At 47.8% G+C, this 24,463-nt stretch overlaps 11 protein-coding genes across 11 annotated transcripts; 3 read left to right on the top strand and 8 right to left on the bottom strand.

Annotated features, from left to right (window-relative positions):
- Nucleotides 1-751: 751 nt before the first annotated feature.
- On the bottom strand, nucleotides 752-2,322 carry N7520_007992 (FAD-dependent oxidoreductase; the record flags this gene model as incomplete). The annotated part of the gene is made up of 4 exons (XM_057141926.1): nucleotides 752-1,201; nucleotides 1,252-1,622; nucleotides 1,686-1,960; nucleotides 2,018-2,322. 4 exons carry the CDS (start codon nucleotides 2,320-2,322, stop codon nucleotides 752-754), a joined length of 1,401 nt encoding a protein of 466 aa, XP_056995932.1.
- Nucleotides 2,323-3,344: 1,022 nt separating this feature from the next.
- Nucleotides 3,345-4,499, bottom strand: N7520_007991 (FPP/GGPP synthase family protein; the record flags this gene model as incomplete). The annotated part of the gene is made up of 1 exon (XM_057141925.1): nucleotides 3,345-4,499. One exon carries the CDS (start codon nucleotides 4,497-4,499, stop codon nucleotides 3,345-3,347), a length of 1,155 nt encoding a protein of 384 aa, XP_056995931.1.
- A 493-nt stretch (nucleotides 4,500-4,992) lies between these two features.
- On the bottom strand, nucleotides 4,993-5,854 carry N7520_007990 (uncharacterized protein; the record flags this gene model as incomplete). Its single annotated transcript, XM_057141924.1, has 4 exons — nucleotides 4,993-5,127; nucleotides 5,181-5,645; nucleotides 5,702-5,743; nucleotides 5,798-5,854. The coding sequence occupies 4 exons, from the start codon at nucleotides 5,852-5,854 to the stop codon at nucleotides 4,993-4,995; spliced, it is 699 nt and encodes a 232-aa protein (XP_056995930.1).
- A 717-nt stretch (nucleotides 5,855-6,571) lies between these two features.
- On the bottom strand, nucleotides 6,572-8,112 carry N7520_007989 (uncharacterized protein; the record flags this gene model as incomplete). Its single annotated transcript, XM_057141923.1, has 5 exons — nucleotides 6,572-7,033; nucleotides 7,082-7,163; nucleotides 7,220-7,535; nucleotides 7,585-7,765; nucleotides 7,789-8,112. 5 exons carry the CDS (start codon nucleotides 8,110-8,112, stop codon nucleotides 6,572-6,574), a joined length of 1,365 nt encoding a protein of 454 aa, XP_056995929.1.
- Nucleotides 8,113-8,684: 572 nt separating this feature from the next.
- On the top strand, nucleotides 8,685-9,710 carry N7520_007988 (4-hydroxybenzoate octaprenyltransferase; the record flags this gene model as incomplete). Its single annotated transcript, XM_057141922.1, has 1 exon — nucleotides 8,685-9,710. One exon carries the CDS (start codon nucleotides 8,685-8,687, stop codon nucleotides 9,708-9,710), a length of 1,026 nt encoding a protein of 341 aa, XP_056995928.1.
- Nucleotides 9,711-10,968: 1,258 nt separating this feature from the next.
- N7520_007987 (uncharacterized protein) lies at nucleotides 10,969-12,706 on the top strand (the record flags this gene model as incomplete). Its single annotated transcript, XM_057141921.1, has 3 exons — nucleotides 10,969-11,154; nucleotides 11,205-11,954; nucleotides 12,011-12,706. The coding sequence occupies 3 exons, from the start codon at nucleotides 10,969-10,971 to the stop codon at nucleotides 12,704-12,706; spliced, it is 1,632 nt and encodes a 543-aa protein (XP_056995927.1).
- Nucleotides 12,707-13,434: 728 nt separating this feature from the next.
- N7520_007986 (uncharacterized protein) lies at nucleotides 13,435-15,327 on the bottom strand (the record flags this gene model as incomplete). The annotated part of the gene is made up of 1 exon (XM_057141920.1): nucleotides 13,435-15,327. The coding sequence occupies one exon, from the start codon at nucleotides 15,325-15,327 to the stop codon at nucleotides 13,435-13,437; it is 1,893 nt and encodes a 630-aa protein (XP_056995926.1).
- A 1,131-nt stretch (nucleotides 15,328-16,458) lies between these two features.
- On the bottom strand, nucleotides 16,459-16,846 carry N7520_007985 (YqaE/Pmp3 family membrane protein; the record flags this gene model as incomplete). Its single annotated transcript, XM_057141919.1, has 3 exons — nucleotides 16,459-16,480; nucleotides 16,558-16,692; nucleotides 16,830-16,846. The coding sequence occupies 3 exons, from the start codon at nucleotides 16,844-16,846 to the stop codon at nucleotides 16,459-16,461; spliced, it is 174 nt and encodes a 57-aa protein (XP_056995925.1).
- An 886-nt stretch (nucleotides 16,847-17,732) lies between these two features.
- On the bottom strand, nucleotides 17,733-20,023 carry N7520_007984 (uncharacterized protein; the record flags this gene model as incomplete). The annotated part of the gene is made up of 4 exons (XM_057141918.1): nucleotides 17,733-18,813; nucleotides 18,860-19,506; nucleotides 19,565-19,694; nucleotides 19,755-20,023. The coding sequence occupies 4 exons, from the start codon at nucleotides 20,021-20,023 to the stop codon at nucleotides 17,733-17,735; spliced, it is 2,127 nt and encodes a 708-aa protein (XP_056995924.1).
- A 992-nt stretch (nucleotides 20,024-21,015) lies between these two features.
- On the top strand, nucleotides 21,016-21,935 carry N7520_007983 (H(+)-transporting V0 sector ATPase subunit c; the record flags this gene model as incomplete). The annotated part of the gene is made up of 6 exons (XM_057141917.1): nucleotides 21,016-21,032; nucleotides 21,153-21,165; nucleotides 21,288-21,417; nucleotides 21,500-21,656; nucleotides 21,721-21,824; nucleotides 21,877-21,935. The coding sequence occupies 6 exons, from the start codon at nucleotides 21,016-21,018 to the stop codon at nucleotides 21,933-21,935; spliced, it is 480 nt and encodes a 159-aa protein (XP_056995923.1).
- A 1,085-nt stretch (nucleotides 21,936-23,020) lies between these two features.
- On the bottom strand, nucleotides 23,021-24,132 carry N7520_007982 (mitochondrial 37S ribosomal protein mS38; the record flags this gene model as incomplete). Its single annotated transcript, XM_057141916.1, has 2 exons — nucleotides 23,021-23,721; nucleotides 23,790-24,132. The coding sequence occupies 2 exons, from the start codon at nucleotides 24,130-24,132 to the stop codon at nucleotides 23,021-23,023; spliced, it is 1,044 nt and encodes a 347-aa protein (XP_056995922.1).
- Between the last annotated feature and the right edge of the window lie 331 nt (nucleotides 24,133-24,463).

The following is a 24,463-nucleotide window of genomic DNA, read 5'->3' as shown; positions in this document are numbered from 1 at the left end:
TGGAGATACATTGATGCATGAATGAGAACTCTGGAGAATTTTGGACATGTGCAAGGAACATAGCGATGAAGTTACTTCCCTTGATTGCCTGGAGCAATAAACTAGCAGCATATACTTCAAGATGAGAACCATGAACGTGCTACACATTTATTCTCACATTGAGATACTTAGAGAAGCAGGATTTTCAACTGATCAAATAAAGGCAGACAATTAAGTATTATGCGTGTACTCTCATGTTATCAATAGTGCCACGCACATGCACTTGATTCGATGTGTTATCTGATCAGATCCATTGATCTAATTGGTTATCAACCACACCTTTGGTGAAACTCTAAATGCTGACCCATCTTTTCAGTCCATGATTCTTCGAGCATCTTGTGAATCCTACATAACATGATCAATGCTACCGCTGAAGTTCTCAAAATTCCGAAAGATGAGTTCATTTAAGAACCTATATGACTTGAAAGGTTTAAAATTTTCTTGATGATACTAAATCGGTAGGTTTGCTCTCCAAAGACTGGGAGAGACAAGATGGATATTACTGACCCGGCAAATGGTTGTAATCCAGGTAGGAGAAAGAACGGTTCAAGCCAGAAACTGCGCTGGAAGTGAAGTGAGAGAGTTGAAAATGAATGAGTGGAAGGAAGACAGATAGGCTTCGGAAACCTCAAATAGGAGGATTATGATTAGGTGAAGAATTATATATGACTAAAGCAATATCTCTCTTGGGAGCAATACAGCAACGAGGGCCTCATTTAATTTTCAGATTCACGGCCCAGAATGCCCGAACATAAGACCTCAACTTCAATTCTTTCTTCGTCCCCTTACCGGCCATCGCTTTTTCATCCGTCAGAGAATCATCTTCGCCCCTCTCCGTCAAAGGCAGGAAATTCAAGGTGGGTGCTGAGATATGAGCAGAGCTGACAATATCTGCGAAAACACCTCCAAGATGAGGTGAAACATACAATGCAACGAGCTTAAGCGGCCAATTTGCTAGCGCTTCTAACCTCGTGAACATGGCGCCTCCGTCACAAATAGTCTTTGCTCTTGGCCTTAAATCAGCGCCCCACTGCGTGAGGGAGGCGTCGATATCGCCCAATGTCAAGTCTCCATTGTCCTTCGTCATCTCTACGATGTGATTGGCAAGCGAGGCGGCATCTTCAATGGCTAGACTGGCGCCTTGACCAACGTTGGGTGTCACCTGTTACTATTAGCATGCGATGCTATATTGGAGGGTAAAATTGAATCAACCTTGTGAACTGCGTCTCCCAAACAGGCAAATCTACCCCAGCTCCAAGACTTGCAAACACCCTCTTGCAGCGGCACGTATGCGGAATTCGTGGCATTCTCATAGACTGTTCCAAAATTGACACCAGGGCACAAATGTGTGTCCAAAAAGGTCTTAGCCTTGGCGTCTAGGTCTTCTTTCGACAACTTTGGCACGTTCGGATATCGGTATTTGCGGTCCATCTTGGTGAATATGAACCAGAATGTTTGGCCCTCCTTGCCGACATTGACAAATGTTGTGAAGTCTTTACCCCAGGTTCGGTGGATCTCTCCTGGGTTCAGGCCCTCTGTTGGGCTGGATATTCCCAGAAGGCAGGCATATTCAACCGTAATAGCTATCGACCATGTTAGTCCACGCCCTGATTTTTCACAAGTTTCACAAGAAACAGGAGAGGCACCTTTCTTATCTTTCTTCGCCTTGGACTTTCCCTTCTTGCTTTCCTCCATGTGCCTCCACATCTCCCCTCGGATCGTACTGTGAACTCCATCCGCACCGGCAATCATACTACCGGCGTATTCACTACCATCCTCGCACTTTACCACAACACCATCGTCAGAGTGATCGACGGTCATGACCTTTTTCTTCAGCAAGACCTTGCTCTTATCGGGCACATTGTTGTACAAGATTCTTAGCAGCTGCTCTCTCGGTAGCCAAGCGACAGGGTAGTAGTGTCTATCAACAATGAGCATCTCGCAGCATCAATATAAGATGATTCAATTAGATACATACCGTTCTCGCATAAGCTTTGGAGTATCCATAGTTCCTAATAAACGTCCATCCTGCAAATATGTGTATACCTCTCCTGCCGGGTCAAGATGTGGGTGGATATCGTCATATATACCCATCTGGTCAAGGATTTGCAATCCATTGCTGACAATCGTCAAAGCACCACCGATAGAAGCATCGATCTGACCGTGGCCTTCCAGCACCAGAAAATCGATATTGGCACGCGCGAGAGCATTAGCAAGTGTAAGGCCAGCAACCGACCCACCAGCGATAAGAACCTTGAATGGGGACTTCTTTTCCATGTCCATATTAGCTGACGATCGGTGGCTAGGCTGATACACCAAGCAAAATCCAATTAAAGGAACCTATGTAGGCTTCAGTGACAGGGGGCTGAGAAGACCAAAAGGGTGATCAATGAGTTTTAAACGCAGGAATTGCAATTGGATAGGGGGTGCGCCGGTCTGTTTACACTGCGACTTACCCCCACTCACGCCTGATCATTTTCCATCCAATATTTCTGACTGTTCCACGGGAAGCTCTCACCTCCCAGAGAGAAGTGGGGTGACTCGCTTCCCGCGAAGTGGCGCACTTCCACAAGCTGAGGTGGAGAATCGAGTATCATGAAAATTTCCCTTTATCAGGCATTCCGACATAATAGCGATCCACTGAAAGAAGCATGTACGGAGCAAGGATACGATGATCTCCAAACCACGTATCCGTATGTATTAGCTTCGGTAATCTGCGTATGTATGTAAGGAGCTCACACGAGCTGTGGGGCATATGTGGATGGAAGGTTAAGCGGGCCTTGCCGATCTCCTTCTTCTTTGGCCAGTCAGACACGGCTAAATAATAATCTCCACTGTACCGTTCCGATGGGCCGTTAGTGGTATTCAGAACGGTATTCAAGGCTGACTTCTGTGGACCGACTCACTGCGGGGCGATGCATAAATCTCAAATAGCGCCGAAAAACCATCATGGACCTGCCAACCCCTGATTCGAGCTGAAAATATAGACTTTTCAGGGCAGATTTGACATGTTTGAGTGACGCTATGTACGGAAACCAGTGGGTTCGGGGTAAGGAGATTAGATGCATCTCCGCGACGCGAGCCTTCCGCCGTAGGGAAATAGTGGCAGACTAGATTTAATACCATGGCGTAGGATGGTCGCCACGGATCTGTTATCTACGAGGTCAAGTAACAAGAGCAGATTCAAGGAGAATCGAGTGAGAAATTTGGAAGAATGTAGATTATTAATCGATATCTTTGAACACCAAAAAACGACCTCAAACACCAAGCACCGTACCAATATAACGAAGCAAAAATAAAAAATATTACCAACGCTTGGGCGGCTGCACAGTGTGAATCAACTTCTTGATCATCTGTTGTAGCGCAGGGCTGGACTGCCCTGTAGCTTCCTCCAGAGCCAAAAGCGCACCCCAGGTATCTTTGCCCAAGCTCTGCAACAAGTTCCACGTATTGTCAAATGCCCCCGACCGGTCAATAAGCTGTAACATGAAGACCTTGGTGCTCTTGGCCAGCGGGTTCACACTGGGATCCCGTTTTTCACGGAAAATACCAAGAATGATATCTCTTGTAGTGGGATCAGCATTGCAGCAGGCGATGACAGGATATGAAATCTTGCCCTCATCCAAATCCTCACAGAATCCCTTCTGTTCGGAGTATGTGTCGTCCTGAAGATTCTGGTAGTCATCGCGGACCTGATAATAGCGTCCGAGTAGGAGCACCAAATTGTCAAAGAGTGGCATGGCGCTATCCATCCGACGCTGGTCAGACATGCTGTGCATAAGACGGACGATCAACTTAAGCATAGCTCCTGTCTTGCCATCAACCATAGCCATGTATTCCTCAACGGTCGGACAGTGGAGGTGGGCTTTCCATTTCAAGTCCCAGCTCTGACCGACTGAAAGGTCGATGTTTCCATTTACCAGGACATCCATGGCGTTCGAGTTTTTCAGTTGTAGTTGTCCCAGTCTTGCCAGGTTATTCATAAGCATGTATATCGCACTGTTGATGGACTGTGCATTTCCGTAGACACAGTGTGTGGCGGGGCTTCCTCGGCGGAGCACGGTGTCGTCTTGGATGTCGTCCAAGATCAACGAGGCGTTGTGGAGGTCTGAGATGATATCGATGACGACGGCGACATGGTTGTCTGGTAGTTTGAACCACAGATTGCAGGCCTGAATGACTATCGCGCGGACGTTCTTGGAAGGGAGAGATCGGATGTATTCACATGGTGCGAGGACTGCGGATTCGTCCAGTTGAATCTCATTGTATCTTGGGCTGGAAGAGCATGAAGATGAATCTTCGACGGCAGTCTTTTCTTCTGAGGGACGTTGGGTTGACTCGGTTGGTGATGAAAGACCGATGTGAAGGTCAGGCTTTTCAATGGTTGTAATTTCTGTTGCGGTTTTGCTGGATCTCTTGCGAAATAGCCTTTTCTCGCTGAGGGCAGAAGGCATTCTCATGATGAAGATTAACTTTTGAAGTTCGATGTGAATAGAATAGGTTCAATGAGTTGAAGTGTAAATGGTAATCAGCAGCTAATGAGCTTGAGAATAAATTATCTCCTTCACTACTAGTAGTTTCTGGATTTACATTACATCCTCCAAGATCCTGACCGCATACTTGAGTGATTCTCTGACCCATAATCCATGTGGATACTAAAACTGCGTAAGTTACATACAAAACAATGGACCACATATACTGTATGGAGGTTGAAAGATTGGGTCCACACTGATGACGATTCTAAACTACAGATTCCGTGTTCATGCAAAAGACCAAGCACTATCCCGAGATCTTAGCGTGCGCCCTCAGACTCTGAGTCGCGCCACGTACCGAGCGTACCGCCCAATACCTCAAACAAGTATGATCGGCACTTTAGACCCACTGATGGCCACTGACTATCATGAACTATCAGAGCTTAGCTTAGCTCCAGCCACTTCGCATTAGTGTGCGTCCTCAGCTCAGGTCCAACCCCTCAATAGATCCAGCATAGGAAAAAACAACACGACCCATCACAAAATTGCCCTTGCTGGCAGCCACAAATCTTCGCGTATGATATCTCTCCCCTCTAATCATCTCAAAGCCCCAAACCTGTTTTGATCAGTTAGCTGCAGCATACGCCCCACTTCGGTTAAAAATCTTACCTGCTCCATAGTCCAGGCCCCGTCACTCTGGCAATCGAAGCTATGGATCCACAGTCCTGCATTCTCAGCTTCATCGTGACCTTCCACCAGGAATCCACTCCCATCGTCCCCTTCGGGTGGGATCTCTCCTCTCAGCATCTGACCAATCACCTCGTTATCAATTTTCGTCTCCGGGACCAGGTCGGGCAGAATCCGGCCATCGACCCCGGCTTTACCGGTAACAAACCGATTCCGTGATTGACGGTTACCAAAAATGAAATCCTTCAGTTGGGTCCGTTCGTCCCAATCCAGTATCCTGGTCTCCGAAGTCCCTCCCAGCCCTGCAGTGGGGACTTGGATGACGGAAATATGAGATTTTTGTGGAGAAGCGGTATCGGACTGGCTGGCTGAGGGTGACGAGATGGAGATATGGAGGGTCACCACTGCCAGAGCAGCCGCCTTACGCAGAACCCAGCCGACTCCTTGCTAAATCATATCGATTTTTAGTACATGCAGTCTAGTATCTCTGGAGCTACACATACAAGCTTCAATGTCGGTTCTGGACCAGGCGAAACCTTCTTGTTCTGTGCATCGTGTTAGCACAGTTCATGCGAGGTCTGTGATAGGCCAGAACTTACTACCATCCATTTTCCCGTAAAGGAGTTCCCGATAGTGATTGCCGATGGGGTCGCCATAATTAAATTCGATTTTTCGATTTCTCTGCGAAAGGAGAGAGTAAGAACAGTCTATTAGGCAAGCGAGAAGGAATTTAACCTGACACTGCCACAAGATTCCACTATGCAAAGCGGATCTATATTGACCACAGTGGTATCCCTTGGGAACAAAGTGGAGAATCTTCTAGGGATCTTCTGGTTGAGATTCAGCCCAATCTGGGAATCTCGGTAGCGACTCCACACTGGCGTTTGACAGCCCACTCAACGATCCGACGATCTGACGTGTAAATGCAGATCTTCGGCCGCCGTATTCCGTACGCGCGACCCGTTACGGTATTGAGCAGTACCATGTGGGACCCATAGGGTCCACTATCTGTACCATCGTATAGAATGCCCACTCAATCATGTAATTAATGCAATATGGCACTATTCGGTCTGATCAACGAGGTCAAGAAAACGAGTTCCTGCACATATGACAAATAACAGCGCTGCAATGGTAGACAGTGAGATGAAAGCCCCGAGACTATGTACATACATTGTAGGTTGATATGGAGCTGTAGTCCTGCTGTAACCTCTAGTGCACGCATATTTGAGTTACTCCTCACCGATAGATCTGGGAGGTTGATCGACATGTATGTAGACTTTACTGCAGATGAATTGATATCATATAAAGTATCCGTAGAGGGAAAGTCGAATGTTTCTATTAATCTAATCTGGGGGCCGTGGGTTGTAATCACACTATCCGCTCTTCACCGGAAAATGTGAAGTGGCCCAGGCGTCAAAAACCTTCTTAGAATCCTGCAGCACGTCGTATCCAAGAATTTGTCTCTGGCGGAACGAAGATAGCCATGTCCAATCAGACTTGCGAGTAACGCCTGCGTATCGCACGAGGAAATTGCGGATGCGTACCAGAAGTCCATCTGGCATATGAAACAATTTGCGATTCATGATTGCTCCTTGCACACTGCGTGTAGTACGTTTCTTTCGAATCTGCTCATAGAGTTCTAGTAAAGAGACAAGCGTTTTTTGGGTTGACTCGTTTGCCGATATCGATGGGCCATTTCCAAGACTGCTGTAGCGGGCCTGCAAAAGACCAAGAAGCTGGCCGATGAGTGCACCATCTTCAACTGCCATCGCTGCTCCCTGTGCTTGATATGGCAGTGTTGGATGGCATGCATCTCCAAGGAGAGCCACGGTGCCCTAAATAACCGATTAGCGTTGAATGTCGAGACAGGAACCGATACCAACCTTTGTCCACGATAGTAGCTCAGGTAGATTTGACAATTTCCATTTATCAGTGGATGGCACACATGATATAATTTTCTGCAGTCTATGAAAAGTCAGTCGGAAAAGTCAGTCAGAGTCATGGGTTGCTTTTTGGCTTACGTTTCATCCCAGTCCGCGTAACTCTCTCGCATCTCATAGATATCTCCTTTCTCTCGATGAGAAACTTGGCTGAAAGTATCCGGTCGAAGGAGAACCAGGTTAAATTCTTCTCCACCACGGACTGGATAGAATATAGTGTGTTTTTCCGGTCCTAGCCAGCTTGTTACACCAACCTTTTGGCATAGTTCCGTGACTTTTTCATCATTCAAAGCTTCTAACTGCTCGCGCTTGAATACCGCCCGGTAGGCTAAGTCACCAGTCTCGACCAAAGAGGTCGAGTCACCAAGAAGAATTTTCCTAACGGTAGAGCCGATGCCTAATCCAAATGAGAAAATAGTAGCATGAAGAAGATTGGATATGCTTACCATCAGCGCCGATTACAACATCGCCGGACAGTTTCTCGCCCCCCTCCAGGATGACTTCGGGCCCATCAATCAAGATGTCCACGACAGTAGCACCCCATTGAAACTTGACTCCAAGTCGGATTGCCTCTTCAAGAAGAACTTGATGGTAATCAGCTCTATGAATAATTCTAGATTGATATTTCTTAGCAAATACAAAAAAAAAACATGCAGATTGCCAATGAAAACATACAACCACGGTACGCCATATTCATGGGTAATGTCGTCGCCAAAAGGCATAATTCGCAGCGAATGACCATCGTCATACCGACGAAACTCCACCTCTTGAACTTGAGACCCCTTTTCGAGTAATTTGGGCAAGACTCCAAGCTCCCGCATAATGCGGCCGCCATTAGGGGGGATCTGAATACCCGCGCCAATCTCGCAAACTTCAGGGGACTTTTCGAGTACGACGACGTCAATTCCCTCACGGCAACAGGCGATGGCGCAGGCCAGACCTCCTAAACCCGCCCCCACAATGATGACTTTCATGATTGCTGTAATGTGACCTTTTCCGACTGTAATTGTTGGGTATTTAAGCAGGAGGAGTTGTTTGCCAATAAAAAGCAAAAAATGGAAATATGCCAACGTGTGCAGATCTGTACCAAAACAAACTTCGCAAAATGGGAAGATCTTCATGTGCCAATCAAAATCCAGAAATCTAGATATATTGTTTATTTCATTTTTGTGTAATTTATAGTGGATCTTGGGTGGAGACATGCCGTGTGTCCATCTGTATCCACTGGAAAATATTTGTTTTGATAGTTTGGTCAACGATACGGAGTACCTTCCTACGGACTGTTCATCGGCGGGGCCGTGAAGTATACCTTTCCCACGATTGGGTCCTAGATGCAAGGTATTGAGGACTTAGCTTTGGAAGATCAGGATTGATGAATGGGTCTATGCACGGGTGACTGGTACCACTGACGATTGGATTTGATTTAAAGGCATCTAGTTTGCATTGCACCGTTCCCAGGTTATTCCAGAGACCAAATCCCATACTATAAACCTTTACGGGTTCTTTGATTTTTCTGATCTCTTCTTTCCATTCTATAACCACATCCATGGGCAAGTTCGAATCCAAGCCTACCGCATACCAGCGGCCTGAGGTTGGAATTTTCCCTTTCCTCCCAGCATCATGGGTTCCATACGCCGAACTCATGCGTCTTGACCGACAAGGCGGCTTCATCACTTTTTACCTCCCCTGCCTCTTCGGTGTCGCCTACGCTACCTCCATTGCATCTGTCCAACCCTCTACCACACTTCTCGTGGACCGTGCCATCAGAATCTACCTCTGTTGTGTGCTCGCGCGCGGTGCATCCTGCACATGGAATGACTGCGTAGACCGAGACTTTGACCAGCAGGTTGAGCGATGTCGTGTGCGGCCCATCGCCCGTGGCGCGGTCACACCCTTCCAGGCAAATATCTGGGCAATTGCACAAACCATACTGATGGTGGCATTGGTCTACGCAATGCCGGCTGCAGTGTTCAAGTACCTGGGAGTCATCATCATTATGTCAATGGCTTACCCTTTCGCGAAACGCTTCACCTACTATCCGCAAGCCGTGCTGGGAACAACATTTGGTGTAGGATCTCTTTTGTGCGCCCGGTCTGTGCATGTTCTCCCCATGGAGGAGGACTTCCTCGCCCCGTCTATTTGTGTTGTTCTAGTTAATACGATGTGGAGTATGATCTTTGACACTATCTACGCGCACCAGGATGTCGCGGATGATGTCCACGTTGGCGTTAAGGGTATGGCTGTCAAATACCAGAACTGCACTAAGCTTGTTACCTCCATTCTGTCTGTTGTGATGATTGGCCTGCTCGCTACTCTTGGTGTGTTGACTGAGGTTGGATCGCTTTACTATGTCTTTGCTGTTGGTTGCGCATCTGTTGGTCTGGCTCTTACTATCTCGTCCGTCAATCTCAAGGATGACAAAAATTGTGCGTGGTGGTTTAGCCATGGGTACACGATGGTTGGTATGAGTATCCTTGCGGGATTCTTGGCGGACTCGCTGGCAAAGACTGTGCCTGCTTCTGAGTTCATGAACATGGCCAACAACTCGAGCTGGATTCACACTGAGCTGTGAGATTCCAAGTTTTTACATGGATATAAGCGGATTTAATCTGGCTTTTTGCTGGATCATCTGACGAACAATATGACCAGCACGCAAATGCTATAGGCAAAGGAAAACCGAGTGTCTGCATTTAGCTGAATATGATGGGTGGGAGAGTGATGGGCTTTCTAGCGTTTTTTTTTTTGGAGATTGGTCATAAATATACACCTAAAATTGCGTACACAATATCAACTAATTCGTATTTACACCTAATATCTTGAGACCCGTTCGGAGCACTCCCCAATTTACATGCTCCCCGTTGACTTGCTTTGGAAAGACCTTGCATTCATCAATGACAGTAAATCTATTTAACTAGTGATCTTAGACGCTGACAGAGTAGGCTGTGTACTCCATGTGGAATCTATGAGTAAATTGGAGTAGCCATGTGTAAATTCCTAATCTGGTTAGAGGGTCCTCCATGCTAGCAAATTTTTAATATAATTCCCTTCCGAACATATCGTAGATTCTTCCGAGATCAGTCTTTCTAAACCGTATCCATGGATCCCAATGAACCTCACGAAAAAATCTATAGAAAAAAATAGCAAGAAGTACTCAGTTTGAGTGTAGTCCCCTTAAGCTTTTTTTAGTACAATACCAAGCCAGAGTGAAGATAACTGTCCCTTGGCGGCTGACTACTAGTATTATCGGTTAATGACGCTCTCAAGAATGCTGATTTCCGACAAATCTATAGCCCGTGTGCGGGTCCATGTTGAATTTTCTTTTCAGCTGAAGCTTCCCAAGACTACGGGTAGGCCCACTCGAAGAAAGGCATCCAGCTCGGCTAACTCACCCCTATCGCCCGAGTAAACCCGACCGGTATGGGTTTTATTGTAATTTTGCTAAGAGATGTCTAGTGGATTGATCTACATTGCAGCCGTGTATATGGAGTACCTAATTCGTGAGCTTGCAGCCATAAAACGCCACCGGTCGGAATACGCGGGCTGATCTCGTATGTAGGCTTGTATTTGGTGTTTTTTTTTCTTGGGGCTTTTTGACCTTTTGCTTTTAAGATTCTCTGCATCGGCAATGGTTCATGATCGTCATGGCGAATCGAAGGGAGAGTCGATCACTTGGAAGCAGGGGGGAAGTGATAGGTCATATCGCGGGCTCGAGACATCAAGGGAATCTTGATTTAGGTCCAAATTAAACTTCTTTGATTTCCATATCGTTATCCTTCACATCTCTTTGGTCATCTCGACGACTTCTTGCCTGGCGTTTTACAGTCGGCGCAATGTCGCAGGACAGTCATACTCAGGTTGACGAAAGCTTCAAGCAGAGCGAAGCCGTAGAGGCATGTCGACCTGTCGATGAGCCAGAATGGAAGGCGAGCAAAGAGGTATTCCAGGTCCTCTTTTGCCTATCCATCATTGGCATAATGGCTTCGTTAGATATGACCATCTTTCTACCCATTCTTCCTGTGAGTACTTGATTGGTCGTCCTTCTGGTCAGTTCTGATCGTGAAAACAGCTTATCGCCAAAGAGCTTAATGGAGATGCCACCAGCACTTTTTGGGTGGGTAGCGCGTACCTGGTCCCCTGCGCTGGCTTCCAGCCTGTATGGGCTTCTCTTTCGGATATTTACGGCAGAAGAAAAGCGCTCGTTGCCTCTCTGGGCCTTTTCGTGATCGGGTCTATCGTGGGCTGCGTCGCTCACGACATGGCTACACTACTGGCCGGTCGTGTAATTCAAGGTATTGGAGGGGGTGGACTTATTCCTCTTTCAATGATCATTATCACTGACCTGATCCCATTACGTGAACGGCCCAAGTATGCTGCTATTGTCCAGGTGTCTATGGCATTCGGGACCATCCTGGGACCTTTGATCGGGGGTTGCTTTGAGGAATATACTAGTCGCTCCACGGGATGGCGCTGGGTATTCTATATCAATTTCCCCCTCTCCGTTGTAGCAGGTGTGATGCTCTTCACGTCAGTTCGGTTTCAAAAGGGTGGGAACCAGCTTCGATCCGTTGATTGGTTTGGTCAGGCTTTGTTTATCGCGAGCTTATCCGTCTTTTTGATCGGTCTGTCGTGGGGTGGGGTGCAGTACTCATGGAGCAGCTACCAGACGTTGCTCCCACTTTGCCTCGGCGTGGTTGGTCTCGTCGCAACGGTACTTTGGGAGTTCTTCGGAACAAGCCATCCATTTATTCGACTTTCTATTCTTACCGACCGATCCTCCTTGGCTGTGTACATTGCTGCCATTGTCCAGGGCACTATAGTGAGTTCCCTCGATTTGGTTTCCGTAAACAAATTTACTAACTTGCTCACTCTCAGATGTACGGGTGTCTGTACTATGTCTCTGTGTGGCTACAGGCCATCAAGTCCGAATCTGGACTCATGACCGGCGTTGGTCTTTTACCCATTTCCGTCGCCCTCATGCCTACCAGCATAGTGATTGCCTTCATCATATCCAAAACAGGACGATATCGCTGGGCTCTTTGGCTCGGCTGGGTGGCTACCATCGCAGCTACTGGCGTGACCATCATCCTGCACAAGCATACCAGTACAGCCTCTTGGATCTTCATTTTTGCCTTCGTGGGCTTCGGTCACGGAGTTCTTCTCAATGCGATGTTAGTTGCCGCTCAGGCCTGTGCACCAGCCAAGGATGTGGCATACGCTGCTTCGATGTACACTTTCTTCCGCACCCTGGGTTTCGCCATCGGTGTGATCATTGGCTCGACAGTGCTGCAGAATTTCATGGCGACAAAATTAAGCGAATTGGGACTTCCTACCTCTATCGCGCATAATGCAGAAGGTTATATTACTACCCTGAAGACTCTGTCTGTTGGATCTTCATTGCACGAAGGTGTTTTGAGCGCGTATGTGTATGGTTTAGACTCAATCTTTGAAGTGATGACTGGTATTGGGGCCCTTGGCCTTTTGGTTACGCCGCTCGTCGCAGGTCGGACGATGAATAAGGCTTTGGAGACTGATCATATCTTGCAGGAGGCAAAGGATGTCATCAATTAATTTCCGGTGGATGATAGCAGGGGTTTTGCCAATGGGAAAAGCTTCATTAGATAGTCAGCTTAGACTCCCGCGCATCTAATATCTATTAATTCGTACGTCTCAGCTAAAGACCCGACTCCTGTATTAATTTCAAATAGTTGGTCTTACGTTTTCTCTCCATTAAGACCAGTAGATTTGATGATCGTATCCCATATCTCTTGTGGCAGATCTTCGATTTTGCATATTCTGAAAGTGTCGGCGGTAGGCCTTCATCATGCGTTATTGCCGGTTAGAAGAAGATGAAATAGACAGTGCAGAGCATTTATCTGTATTCTGAGAGGAGTGGAAGGGAAGAGAGAGAACTAGTTAAGAGATGCAGGTCACCTGGCCCTCATAATCCAACAGAGGGTACTCCATATGGAGAGAAAAGTTGTTTGGGGCCATCACTTTGGGACGTGTCGGTTCCTGCGAATCCATCACGCCTTAGGCGCCTCCTTTGCTTATATCTACGAATCAAAATCACGCTTACTCGATCGCCGTTGCCGTAAAGATTTACCGAAATTTTCGGTTTGCTAATTCTTGATAGGCTCACGAAGTGTAACTGTCAGGGTATGTACTAATTTGATATCTATACAACTGATTTTCGCGTTTATCATACCAGAATCTCACCATAATGTACAGAAGCAGCCCGCTGCAACTAGATCCACAAGAAAGAAAAGCCAAAATTACAAACAAAGAAACACAAAAGTCTAATCCACGCTAAGACACAAGTCTTCCCCTCTTCTCGAAGGAGTTAGATTCCTGCTTGTAGGTGATATTCTCTTGGGAGCATCCTCGGGTCGTTTCTTCGGGCTGTTTGGATATAAAACCATACCCGGAAAGGTCTCCGACGGGTATGGAAGTTCAGTGGAAACGGAGCGAGAGGGCGCATTTCCCCGACCACGTTCTAGCCAGAAATCTTCGGGGCAGTATGGGGCGAGGATCTCGCTGGGTGGACGCTCGCCAGGCGGGATGCGCTTGATGTCTGCTGCGCGGACAATCCGTGGTCGAGATACGATGTCTGGTGCTTGAGCTAAGGATTGTGATGGTGGTTTGGGTGGATGGGGGTTTCCTTCGAGTATGCCGCTGAGGATGCGGCCTGGTGCGGTCGTGCCAGGTGTTGTTGTGAGGTAGGTGTTGAATGCGTGGTCTGATACTCCGGAGCTGTCGTTCTGTCCACTGCTGCTGTTTGAGATCATTGATCTGCGGGAATGGGTGGCGGTGAATGGCGGTCCTAAGGTGCGAGGGCCTGCTGGTTTTTCACGAGGTGTTTGCGATTGTGTCGAGCTTAATTGTTGGGTCTGGACACGCCTGAACTTCGATGCCGGGAATCCCTCTTTTGCAGCTCGAGGATTCGCTGGTAGACCCAGTATCACCGGCGGTGATCTTGTTTTCGGATTCTTCCTCGTACTGGGTAGAGGAGGTAAGCTTTTTTCTGCCATGAGATGGTTGTCATCCTCTTCAAATACAGTCCCTGAACTAGGCGGTCGATACCACAGTCTCAGTGGCCTTGGGTATAGACTAGCAGTTTGAATCGGCAGCAGCTCTGCTAAGGTATGTTGCGAATCCACTGTCCTAGGAGAGCCCTCCCAGTCCGACTCTGAGGTAATTGCGTAGCCTATTCGCTGATTTTGTTCGTCTCGTGGTGTTTCTACCAGGCGAATTCCTGGCGCTGTAGACTTTGGAGAATATGATGTAAACTGAAAAGCACGCGGTGGCTGCGACAGTTGGGACATCTCCTGGGGACTTCGCATGGCGGTCAGCTCTGACGATCCTGGATTCAGATCTGGCGAAGGCCCTCGCGAGTATGATGGCTCGGAGAAATTAGAAGGCTCGGACATATCTCCTCCAATTTCGAAATCCATCTGGTTCTTCTTCCTCCATTTCCTCACACCAAAGAATACGGCTGCTCCTATGATGAAGCAGCCAGCCACGCCAGATGCAACGGACACCCCGATGACTGTAGCTGAAGTGACGCCATGGCTGTCATCTTTACCGGTTGCAGCGATCGACGAATTTGTGGGTGCTGTGGTGGACGTATCAGAGCTAGTAGAGGGCAATATTTCGGACGCAGAGGTCGATGGGTGGTAAGACGTAATCAACGCCGCTTCGTCAGATGTCGAAGTTGAGCTTGTGGAAATGAATGTCGCCGATTTTTTACTAGACTCCGTCGTGGGTATCGTCGTCATTGAACTTGTTGTCGTCACCTTTGTCGTCGTAGTCGACACACCAGCAAATGTAGTTGCAGTGAGAGTGGCATGCGTCTCTGCCAGAGCCCCGGACACCGAATCGCAAATATGATAGACATTGGTACTTTTTTTAATTTCCTTTGTGCATAAAGCATATACACAACTCAGCGCTCCTTCCCCAATGGTAAGATTGCTGGATGTTTCCGAGCGACACAAACACTTGATATTCGATTTGTCGCTGCACTCTGCCGAAGTGTACTCGGATGCGATAAAGTTTTTAGTGCAGTTTTTTGCGCAATCAGGGACCATGTCCCAAAGATAGGTATTTGTTTCATCGGAGGTATCGCTGGCCGCACAAAATGCGACTAAGGGAAAGGCCGCAGCGAGTATCCTGTAGACAGGATGGAAGAGCATTCTGTGGCGGCCCTATAGGTAGTAATGTGTGAGCAGTAACTTCTGAATAGCATCTCCATCGCAAACTGACTTGTTCAAATAATACATGGGAATGGCTATCCTTGTAGGCATGTCCTTGATTTGACCATCATCAGCACATCTGTACCGTTGGTGCGAAGGCGAATTTCGAAGGACAGTATTCAAAATAGGATCAAAGATGATGTTAAACGCCTCCAAGTTGGGCTAGGAGCCTAAGTAAACGTGAAAAGTCGGGCGCGTCGCGATCTCAGGCCACGGACGTTATGACGCAGACCAGCTTATACGGACCAAGCAAATCCAGCTCAACAAGGACCTGAAACACAGTCATTGTGGCAATGCATATAGGCGCCATGTTGAAACCAGATGACATGCTCAATCCTGGCCTTGTCGGAGTGGACGAATGTTGGTGTTCGTGAAGCGCCCTATTCTGTGTTGAGGAGACTCGGGCCTAGCGGCTGCTTTACGCGCCGGACTCAAAAGGTGGGCGCTTGCCTTGCAGCACATCGCACCACGATTGTTTCAAAAGTATCCACAGATCTGGTAATCTGCTTTGCTGAGTTTAGAAGTAGCGTAGGAAATCGGTTGTTTAATTCTTTGGGATAGATGCCATCCCATTGGCTCCCGGAATGCCCGAGTACATACTCCGATAGTCACAAATAGCGGTCCCACTACTAGTGGATTCTACGAATACACAATTACAACGTGCCGGAAGGTCGGAATCAAGTAATTGCCATTCCATCGATCATAAAAGCTAACCAACCCGGTCAACATAAGCCCACGGGTCATACAAGATTGGTATCGTTTGAAAAGCAGAACAGAAAACCCGCAATAGAATCGCACAAAATAAATCAAAATAAATCCTTGGCGGTGCCCACATGGCACACTACCAACATTAAGGAATTATGAACATCGTTTCGGCCGTGCCCGGTGGCTTTTCGGACCTCTGCGGAATCACTGGTAATAGCACCTGACCGGTCAAGCCACTGCGCATCTCAAGGAGCAAGGAATGGCTAGTGGAATGCAGCATGGTGCAGCGAAATATTGTGTTCCCAGTGAATGATGGTCGAAATGCAGGGTCGAGGGGTGGCACGGTAGGTGGTCATTTCAGCGTGATTAATATTTGAATATGATGTAACTGTAGAGACGTTAGTTAGCTCAAGAGTCCTGGTTAAAAAAAAATTGAAAAATTGAAAGCTAGGGGAGCAAACGTACAAGGCGTGGATGACACCAGGCAACCAACCCAGGATGGTCAACAAGATGTTAATCAAGAAGTCGGCACCACATCCGCGCTCCAGGAAGACACCCAGAGGAGGCAGGATGATGGCGAAGATGATCTTGCAGATATCACTGTCAAGAGTTTGAGTCAGTTACAAGTTCCAGGTGTACTTTGGCAGAGAGCTCCATGCGACAAGGAGGCGAGGGCTTCTAATGGTATAGCATGGACTAAGAGGATATGTGTCGAATATCAACAAAGGTAAACTTACGAAGCAGTGAAAGGCATGTTTGCGGGATGAGGTCAAGAATTGAGTAAGATAAAGAGGAGTTGAGGAGAGGAAAGGCGGAGCTTCTTTTAAACTGGAAAAAGGGAAGCAAGAGAGCTTTCTATTACATCATTGACGCCACATTTTGTGGCTCAGCGGTACATCAAACCAGCATTTGATTGGTTATATTCTCCTGTGGCTGTTAATTAAGATAAGCAAGGTTTCTTGCCTTTGTAACTATTTGGGTTTAAAATTATGATGATCGTCATCTCCAAGGTTCATTCGTGTTGCAGGTTACACTTTCCCTGTATATGAAATTATGAATTAACTCGTTAACTGGACTTGATTACTAATATTCTCATCATCCTACAAATACCTTTCTCGGCTCTATTCTCAACTGTCCTATCTTTTTCCTCCGTTTCCCGGTTGCCTGGAAAGAGAATCTTGGCGCCATGACCTGGCTCATGGCGTCTTAGGTTAGGAAGGCATTAGAGTCGGTCTGTACGAAGTCGCATGATAGTGACGATCCCATCAAGGCCGACAAAATCCCTGTCGTCACCTGTGGCGCATCATTACCAACGGTCCAGCCCTATGTATTACTCTTCCCCCCACCTGCCAAGGCCACGCTGCAGCCACGACGGCTTAATTGGTTGGCCTTGAATTGGTGACTTCAAACCTTGGCAGGTTCCTACAGTAGAAGGTTGGCAATGTTCATGCATGCGTGTGTAACTCGAGATGGTCAACAAAGCAAGAAACCCCACACTAAATTTGGAAAAGCCCCTGACGCAACACTGTACACTCCCCTCAGGTCCACTCCTTGTTTGGGCAAGGGCCAGAACACACGGCGTTTAGTAATAGGACCCCATAAGGCTGCATTTGAATTATTTTAAGTCTCGGATAGGTTATCTAGAATATCTCCAAGTGGGAAGTAAAATCCACATCCTCTAACAAAGCGTTCCACTGGAGTACATCTAAATCAGGAGCCACAGCCACAAAATCGGTCCAAAGTCTCTCCCAATCATCTTTCCCTAGATCATTGAGAAGGCTACCACCATCAGCAGCGATCAAAGATGGCGGTGCAGAGAAGGTACTCTCAGGGGCATTCACAGGCTCCGCCTCCTTTGCCGATCGGTTCCCCGTTGAGAAACCTGTGGCGACAAGTCCCTCGCGGGCGGCAGCATTCTTGGGTATGCTAGATGTCTGCGACCGTTCTTTATGCAATGTCGACATCAAGGTCTGTAGGTTTTTTTGAATGCCCTCCATCAGGTTATTGGACTCTCGCTTGGATTGTTCCAACGTTTCGTACGCATTCATCACTTGAGCTTTCCGAGCCTCAGCATCGGATGCAGAGGGATTGAATGATACATCTATCGCCAGGATCAGAGCGGCAAAGAAGACATGATGCATGACGGTCCAGAACCGGGCGGCTTTCAGCCCTACTTCTGGAGCCACCTCGTCCATCGCGCGCCGAAGTTCTAAGACTTTATGCGCGGAACGGATGCAAGCCATGTGTGAGTAAGCATATTTGGGGTTCGTTATACCTTCTAGATGATAGGGTCGGTGCAATCGACAAAGTCGGGTGTGGATGCTGAAATGAACGGTGATCCGCTGCCAAGCAATATAAGGTCGCTCTTTGCATGTTTGTCGACTCTGCTCGATACTTTCTGGGTCCAGCTGGAAATAAACAGGAAGGCTGGCGATATGATCATGGATCTTAGTATCTAGCCCCAGGATGGTGCTATAGTCTGGTTCTTGAGAGTCGAGTAGAATAGACGGGAGAGCATCGATCACTTGACGACAGAGATCTGCGCCCTGAACTCGAGTAATGAAAGCAGACATCGACGTGGGTACAGACATTGGAAACTCTTGCTGGATTCCAGCACTCGTAACAAATTCATCGTCCGTGTTGCTGGGTAAATTCACGTTCATATGTTTGGGTTGAAAAATATATGCGCCTTCTTGAGGACCTCCACAGAACGACATAAGCCTACTATAGTCAGTGCGGATTCTATTCAAGTGCCCAGAGAAAATACCAGTCGGATGCTACCATATTCCACCACGCCCGTCGTTGAACCTCGACATCAATCATGTCGCATCCTTTCAGTCTTCGTTCCTCGCGGGCTTTCGCTGTATCCAATCGATGTATTTTTAATTCCCTCGACATAAGTAAACAATAATGCCGAAGAATCTGAACACGGGACGGAAAGCCATCTGTATTCATGATTATATGGCCCAGGGTACCCATGGCTATAAGGGCGGTCGTCGATGGCTGTATGATCCGCGAAGGATGATCCAGGATGACGAAGGCGAGCCGGCTATATGCTGTCAAGGCCGCTTGTGCCCCCTCGATTGTTGCGTTCAACGTCTCCAAAAGTGTCGGTGTCCAGGCCAAAGCGGCACCTGCAAAGATGCTAAAGAGGAGCATTAAGTCCGCTGCCTGTGGTACCTCACCCTCGACAATGCATTCATACACCTTTTCCATCATAAGGCGGGATGAAGGGACATGAAGAACTCCATAGGTGGGCTGGAGAGTGACTGCAAAATGATTGAACAGCTCCTTGGCCTGTCGTAAGGGTGGAAGCTGCCTTGCAATTTCAATGATGCCTGGCGAATCCGATACCCTTTCATTTGAGGACATATGATGAGCACTGAACGGGGTGACATAATGAGAGACAGTAGTCTGAAAAGTGATTATGTTCAGTACGAATCTGTGAAGTAAGACTTATCAACAATCTTACCTGATCTGAAGATGGATTCGAAGTTGGGAAAATACCCTGGGGCTTTACTTCAGGCCCTTGATGCTGATTGGAATTTCCAAGAAAGGCCGCTTCTAATCTTCTTATTCGATATAACATCTCATCGGAATTGCTTAAGGGTGTCTCACAGTTAGTAAGCGATGAAAACCGAAAGATAGCTTACTGTACCTACTTCGGAGTTGGCTCGGACCAGTTTGTGGGCCTCATTGCAGCAACATGGCTGGTTGTAGTTGAAATGGGACCTTGGGAGGACTCTGGGCCACTCAAACCGTCCGGACTCTGTCCAGAGTATTCACATGGGATATTTCTGAGCACACAATTTGAGCACGGCTGGGCGCGATCACACCGACGCTTCTTCTCACGACAAGCTTGACATGATAACGGCGGTCGGCTCCACCGATGCACTGTGGCAATTGGATTACCCCTGGCGTCTCTCTTCATGGCGTATAGTCCAAAAGTGGTATTGATGGATTTCTCTCAGGCCCGCGGACGTCCGCGGGGTTCTTATGTATGAAGATTGACTCTCAGCCTTGTCAAGGAAGTCAATGAAACTCAAGGTCGGTCGTACATTTGGAGGAATCATTGGGCGTCCGCGGGTTTCCGCGGGGAAGGCTGCCCCTTCTGGTTAGCGTAACATGTAACACATTTCATATATTTCAACGTTTAGAGGTATATTTCTCGGCTTTGTAGGTATTTTATACATTGTATTACCGTCATTCTCATTAACAGCTACGCGCATTAGTAGCATCTGTCCCGAGGTCACTAAAAACCTTTTGAAGTTCCTGAATATTATAAGCACCTTTGAGTAATCTGAAAATGTGCAGTTTTGCCAGATCTCTTCACATACTAGTATAAATTGACCAGGCCTGCCTGGGCATCCATGAGTTACCCGTAATTGATGGGCAGCCATGCCATATGAGATGGGCTATATATTAATCTCCAACTCATGAATTCACCAGAAACACCAAGAGCATAGGCTCAGGGATCTCTAAAGAGTGTAATAGTTTGAAAGTTCACCTATTTATCATATTTATAGTCTCCAAGTTTGAGATATCCTCCTCGTCCATATTGCAAGGTTCTATAGATGCAGGGTCAAGGTAGTCAACCTCACACAAATCTTCATAATTGATTGGCGTAACCCAGCCAATTATTAATTAGGCAATTGAAGAAAGGATTCAGCTGGGATAGTGTATATGTAGAATTAAACACATCTCAAGTTGGTGTTCGATGTATACGGTAGAGTGGATCCGATGCCGTGCCAAGAAGCACGTGACCGTAACACCAGCGTGGTGGCCTCTGACCTCGTAGCTGGCTCTCTCCTTCCCGATCACCGCTAACCTCTTCTTCGGCTCACGCCTCTATTTCTCGGATCTTCTTATCTCATCCAAAGCTCCGAATTGCCCTCGACAGTCTTGTCGAGCACTTCCGTCAAAATGGCCACAGAACTCTGGTACGTTGTCATTCCGACTCCCGCCCCCTGGGTGCTTGACAGCTACCGATCTTCGGACTGCTTCATCCATCATGGGAAAACCCTCATTGATGACTCCTGCTAACCTGGAATCTTCCACAGCCCCGTCTATGCGGTATGTCTAGCTTCCTCGATCACCATCGAGTTCAATCAACCGGCGATTCCGTCATAACCACCCCTCCCCAGAGCACGGTTTCTTTCATCACATTGGCCGAATGACTGATATATCTTCAATAGCCCTTCTTCGGCGCGCTGGGTTGCACCTCAGCTATCGTCTTCACCTGCTTCGGTGCCGCATACGGTACCGCTAAGGCTGGTGTCGGTGTTTGCTCCATGGCCGTCCTCCGCCCCGACCTGATCGTTAAGAGTACGTCAAGCTTTAAAGCCGGAAACCATTAATCCGGTGAATCTATCGAAGTGTCTGAACCTGTTTACTGATAAATCAACAGACATTGTCCCCATTGTCATGGCTGGTATCATTGGTATCTACGGTCTCGTCGTGTCGGTCTTGGTCGCCAACGACCTGACCCAGAAGCTCCCTCTTTACACCGGATTCATCCAGCTGGGTGCTGGTCTCGCTGTCGGTCTGGCCGGTCTGGCCGCTGGGTACGTCCAATTCACAATCCTCCTAAATATCCAAATGGCTCTGGTCGCTAACGGATATTTGCAGTTTTGCTATCGGTATTGTTGGTGATGCTGGTGTTCGAGGAACTGCTCAGCAACCTCGTCTCTACGTTGGAATGATTCTGATTCTCATTTTCGCGGAAGTCTTGGGTAAGTTCTGTCTGCTCAATGAAAGACCAGCGTATGTTCTAACGTCATCTAGGTCTTTACGGTCTGATTGTCGCTCTTCTGATGAACTCTCGTTCGAAAGCTTCTTGCTAAACGAGCAATGCCTCGCTACAACGCTCGGAAACTGGACACTTCACTCATCGAGCGTGTGAGGTGTCTTGCAGCCCGACGTCTCAATTTGTGAACCTCGGAGCCCGACATGACAAGCGCGTTGATTCTTCCGTCCCATGGTGTCGGTACGATGACTAGTATGGAGCAAGATGGAAAAAGATTTCGGCTATGATAAATTTGACTTGTGAATGGGAATTTCTTCTTTTTGATCAATGTGGTATGTAGAATCGGAGGGCTATCATTGGCCTCAACGGTTGGTGTGGGTAGATATTGGATTGGCTTACATTGCATGAATGCGCGCGCTGGATACTGTACTTTATATTGACTCTCGCTTGGTTGGGAGCCGTTCCCCTTTTCGTCTCACGGATGCAGTGGGGTTGACTGTGTTAGTCTCGCTGCTTCTGGAGACACTCGTTTCTACAACTTTCACTCTCGGTTTTGACTCCTTCTTGTCTTTTCTTTTTGGCTTATCGGGTCCTTGTATTCGGTGTGATATACCAATCTCGATCTTGTGTATCATGATATTAGATTCAACTGTATCCTGCGTAGCTTTACTCGCTTCCTGTTCATCAGTATCGTTGAGTACCATGCCCAGGCTTCTAATTGAAACACACTCTTGGTGTATCGCGTTGAGAGATCATCAGATAGCTCATCTTTCATTGAGTTCTATCTACAGTACGAGCGGTAACATTCATTTTCATGTGAAGATTCAAAGCAGGATATTGATCGAGAGAAGATTCTATAGAGATATCCGCGATGCATGAGGCAAGATATGGCACACATAGGAAGCGGCCACATATCACAGCTTCTGACATGATTGTCAAAAGGAATAAAAATTGGCGGATGTTAGGATAGGAGGATAGTAATAGAGGAAACCGAGTAAAAAAAGGACAAGAAATAAATAAGAGCAATGTACTGGAGGGAAAGAAGAAGAGGATATGCCCTACAGCTCAGACAATACTAACCCCCCTAAACCCAGTAAAGATGCAAGAAGCAGGCCAAAGATGCATCCGATGAAAACCGAAGAAAGACACCAAACAAATGGAAACGCGGAAATCGCCCCAAATCTAAGCTTTGTCGAGCTTCCGACGGAGAGTGCGTGTTCTCCGCATCAGCTTCTTGAACTTGTGCTTCTTCATCTTCACCTTGCGCCGTCTCTTGGTGCTAATAGCATGCATGGACGAGTTGTGGCGCAGACGCTCGACGTAGCTCATGCCAGTGGTAGAGCTGGGAGCATCGATGGTAATCTCGTGCATGCCAGCGGGGGCCTCCATCTCGTCACGGACAAAAGGACCGGTCGACGCCTCGTAGGTCTTGCGACCATCGGCGTGGCGGGATTCCCGGATGGTGAGAACGGTGGAGTAGGTGGTATCCTGTTCGCTCTGGGTCTGGGACTCCATAGCCTCGGCCTCGGCGTTCATGTTCATGGGGACCGGGGGTGGGGGAGGGTGGAAGGGGCGAAGACGACGAGTGAGTTCTTCGATGGACATGTGTGCCTCGGGATTATCAAGCATTTGGAGCTCGCCGTTCGCATCGCTGGTGAAGCGACCGTGCATCTGGCCGAACGGGTCCTCAGCTTCCGACATACCGTTGGAACCCTCCATGGACTGAACAGTGTTCGAGAGGGTGAAGATGACATCGTCGGGTTCGTTCTTTAAGAGCCTCTTGGAGAAGATCGATTCGAAGGCCTCGGAGCTCGAGGTTGGGGGGACCGTGGTGGTCACGGAGATCGGGCGGTGAATGGAGAAGAACGAGGCGACATGGACATCTATTGAGCAGAAGTTAGTATAGAGTAGATACAAGCGGCAGGAATTCTTTGAGTTACTAGGAACTCACCATGTGGTTGTCGGTGCTGTGTCGAGGGGACACTGGGGAGTTTCGAGAATACCGCATGCTGCTGGCTAGACTTGGAAGATCCGTTGCGGGCACCGGCGTCCTTGCCTCGGCGGCGAGCAGCCTTTGTCTTTTCGCCGGAGGAGTTCACACTCTTTGCGGGAGTAGAGGTATCCAGCCGCTGCGACCCATCACTTGGAGGAAATGGTGGTTTGGAGGAAGATGAGGAGTATCGGCGTTGCAAGCGGGTTGCGCCGAGAAGACCGCTAGACGGAACAGTCTGGGCAGAGCAGGATACACCAGTAAGAGGTGCCCATGCAGCCCGGCGTACAGAGGTTGAGAACATGGTTGACGAACCCAGTTACGTCCCGTGCCGAGGAGGTTGTACTGGATGATGACTAGGACAAAGACCGTCAGGGAAGAAGGTGAGGCAAATTAACCGGATATCATCGGAATAAGTTTATTCCGATATAAATTTTGGTCTGTATATACTTCAGGCAAAAATTCAGACTGCATAAATATGATTGCGATAATATATAAGAAATATTCATACATATAATCCTGGCTTCTATGCTGAGGTGCCGGAAAATAATGGTATGTTAACTGACAGGAGGTCGGGCCCAGATTTTGCTTTTTCTTTAAAAGTTGCTCAAGCTCCGGATAGGAGCTATCCGGCT

Source organism: Penicillium odoratum, assembly GCF_028828045.1.
Source record: "Penicillium odoratum strain IBT 22623 chromosome Unknown utg000005l_segment0_segment0, whole genome shotgun sequence".
Taxonomy (NCBI): domain Eukaryota; kingdom Fungi; phylum Ascomycota; class Eurotiomycetes; order Eurotiales; family Aspergillaceae; genus Penicillium; species Penicillium odoratum.
This window is presented reverse-complemented; position numbering and strand designations above follow the sequence as displayed.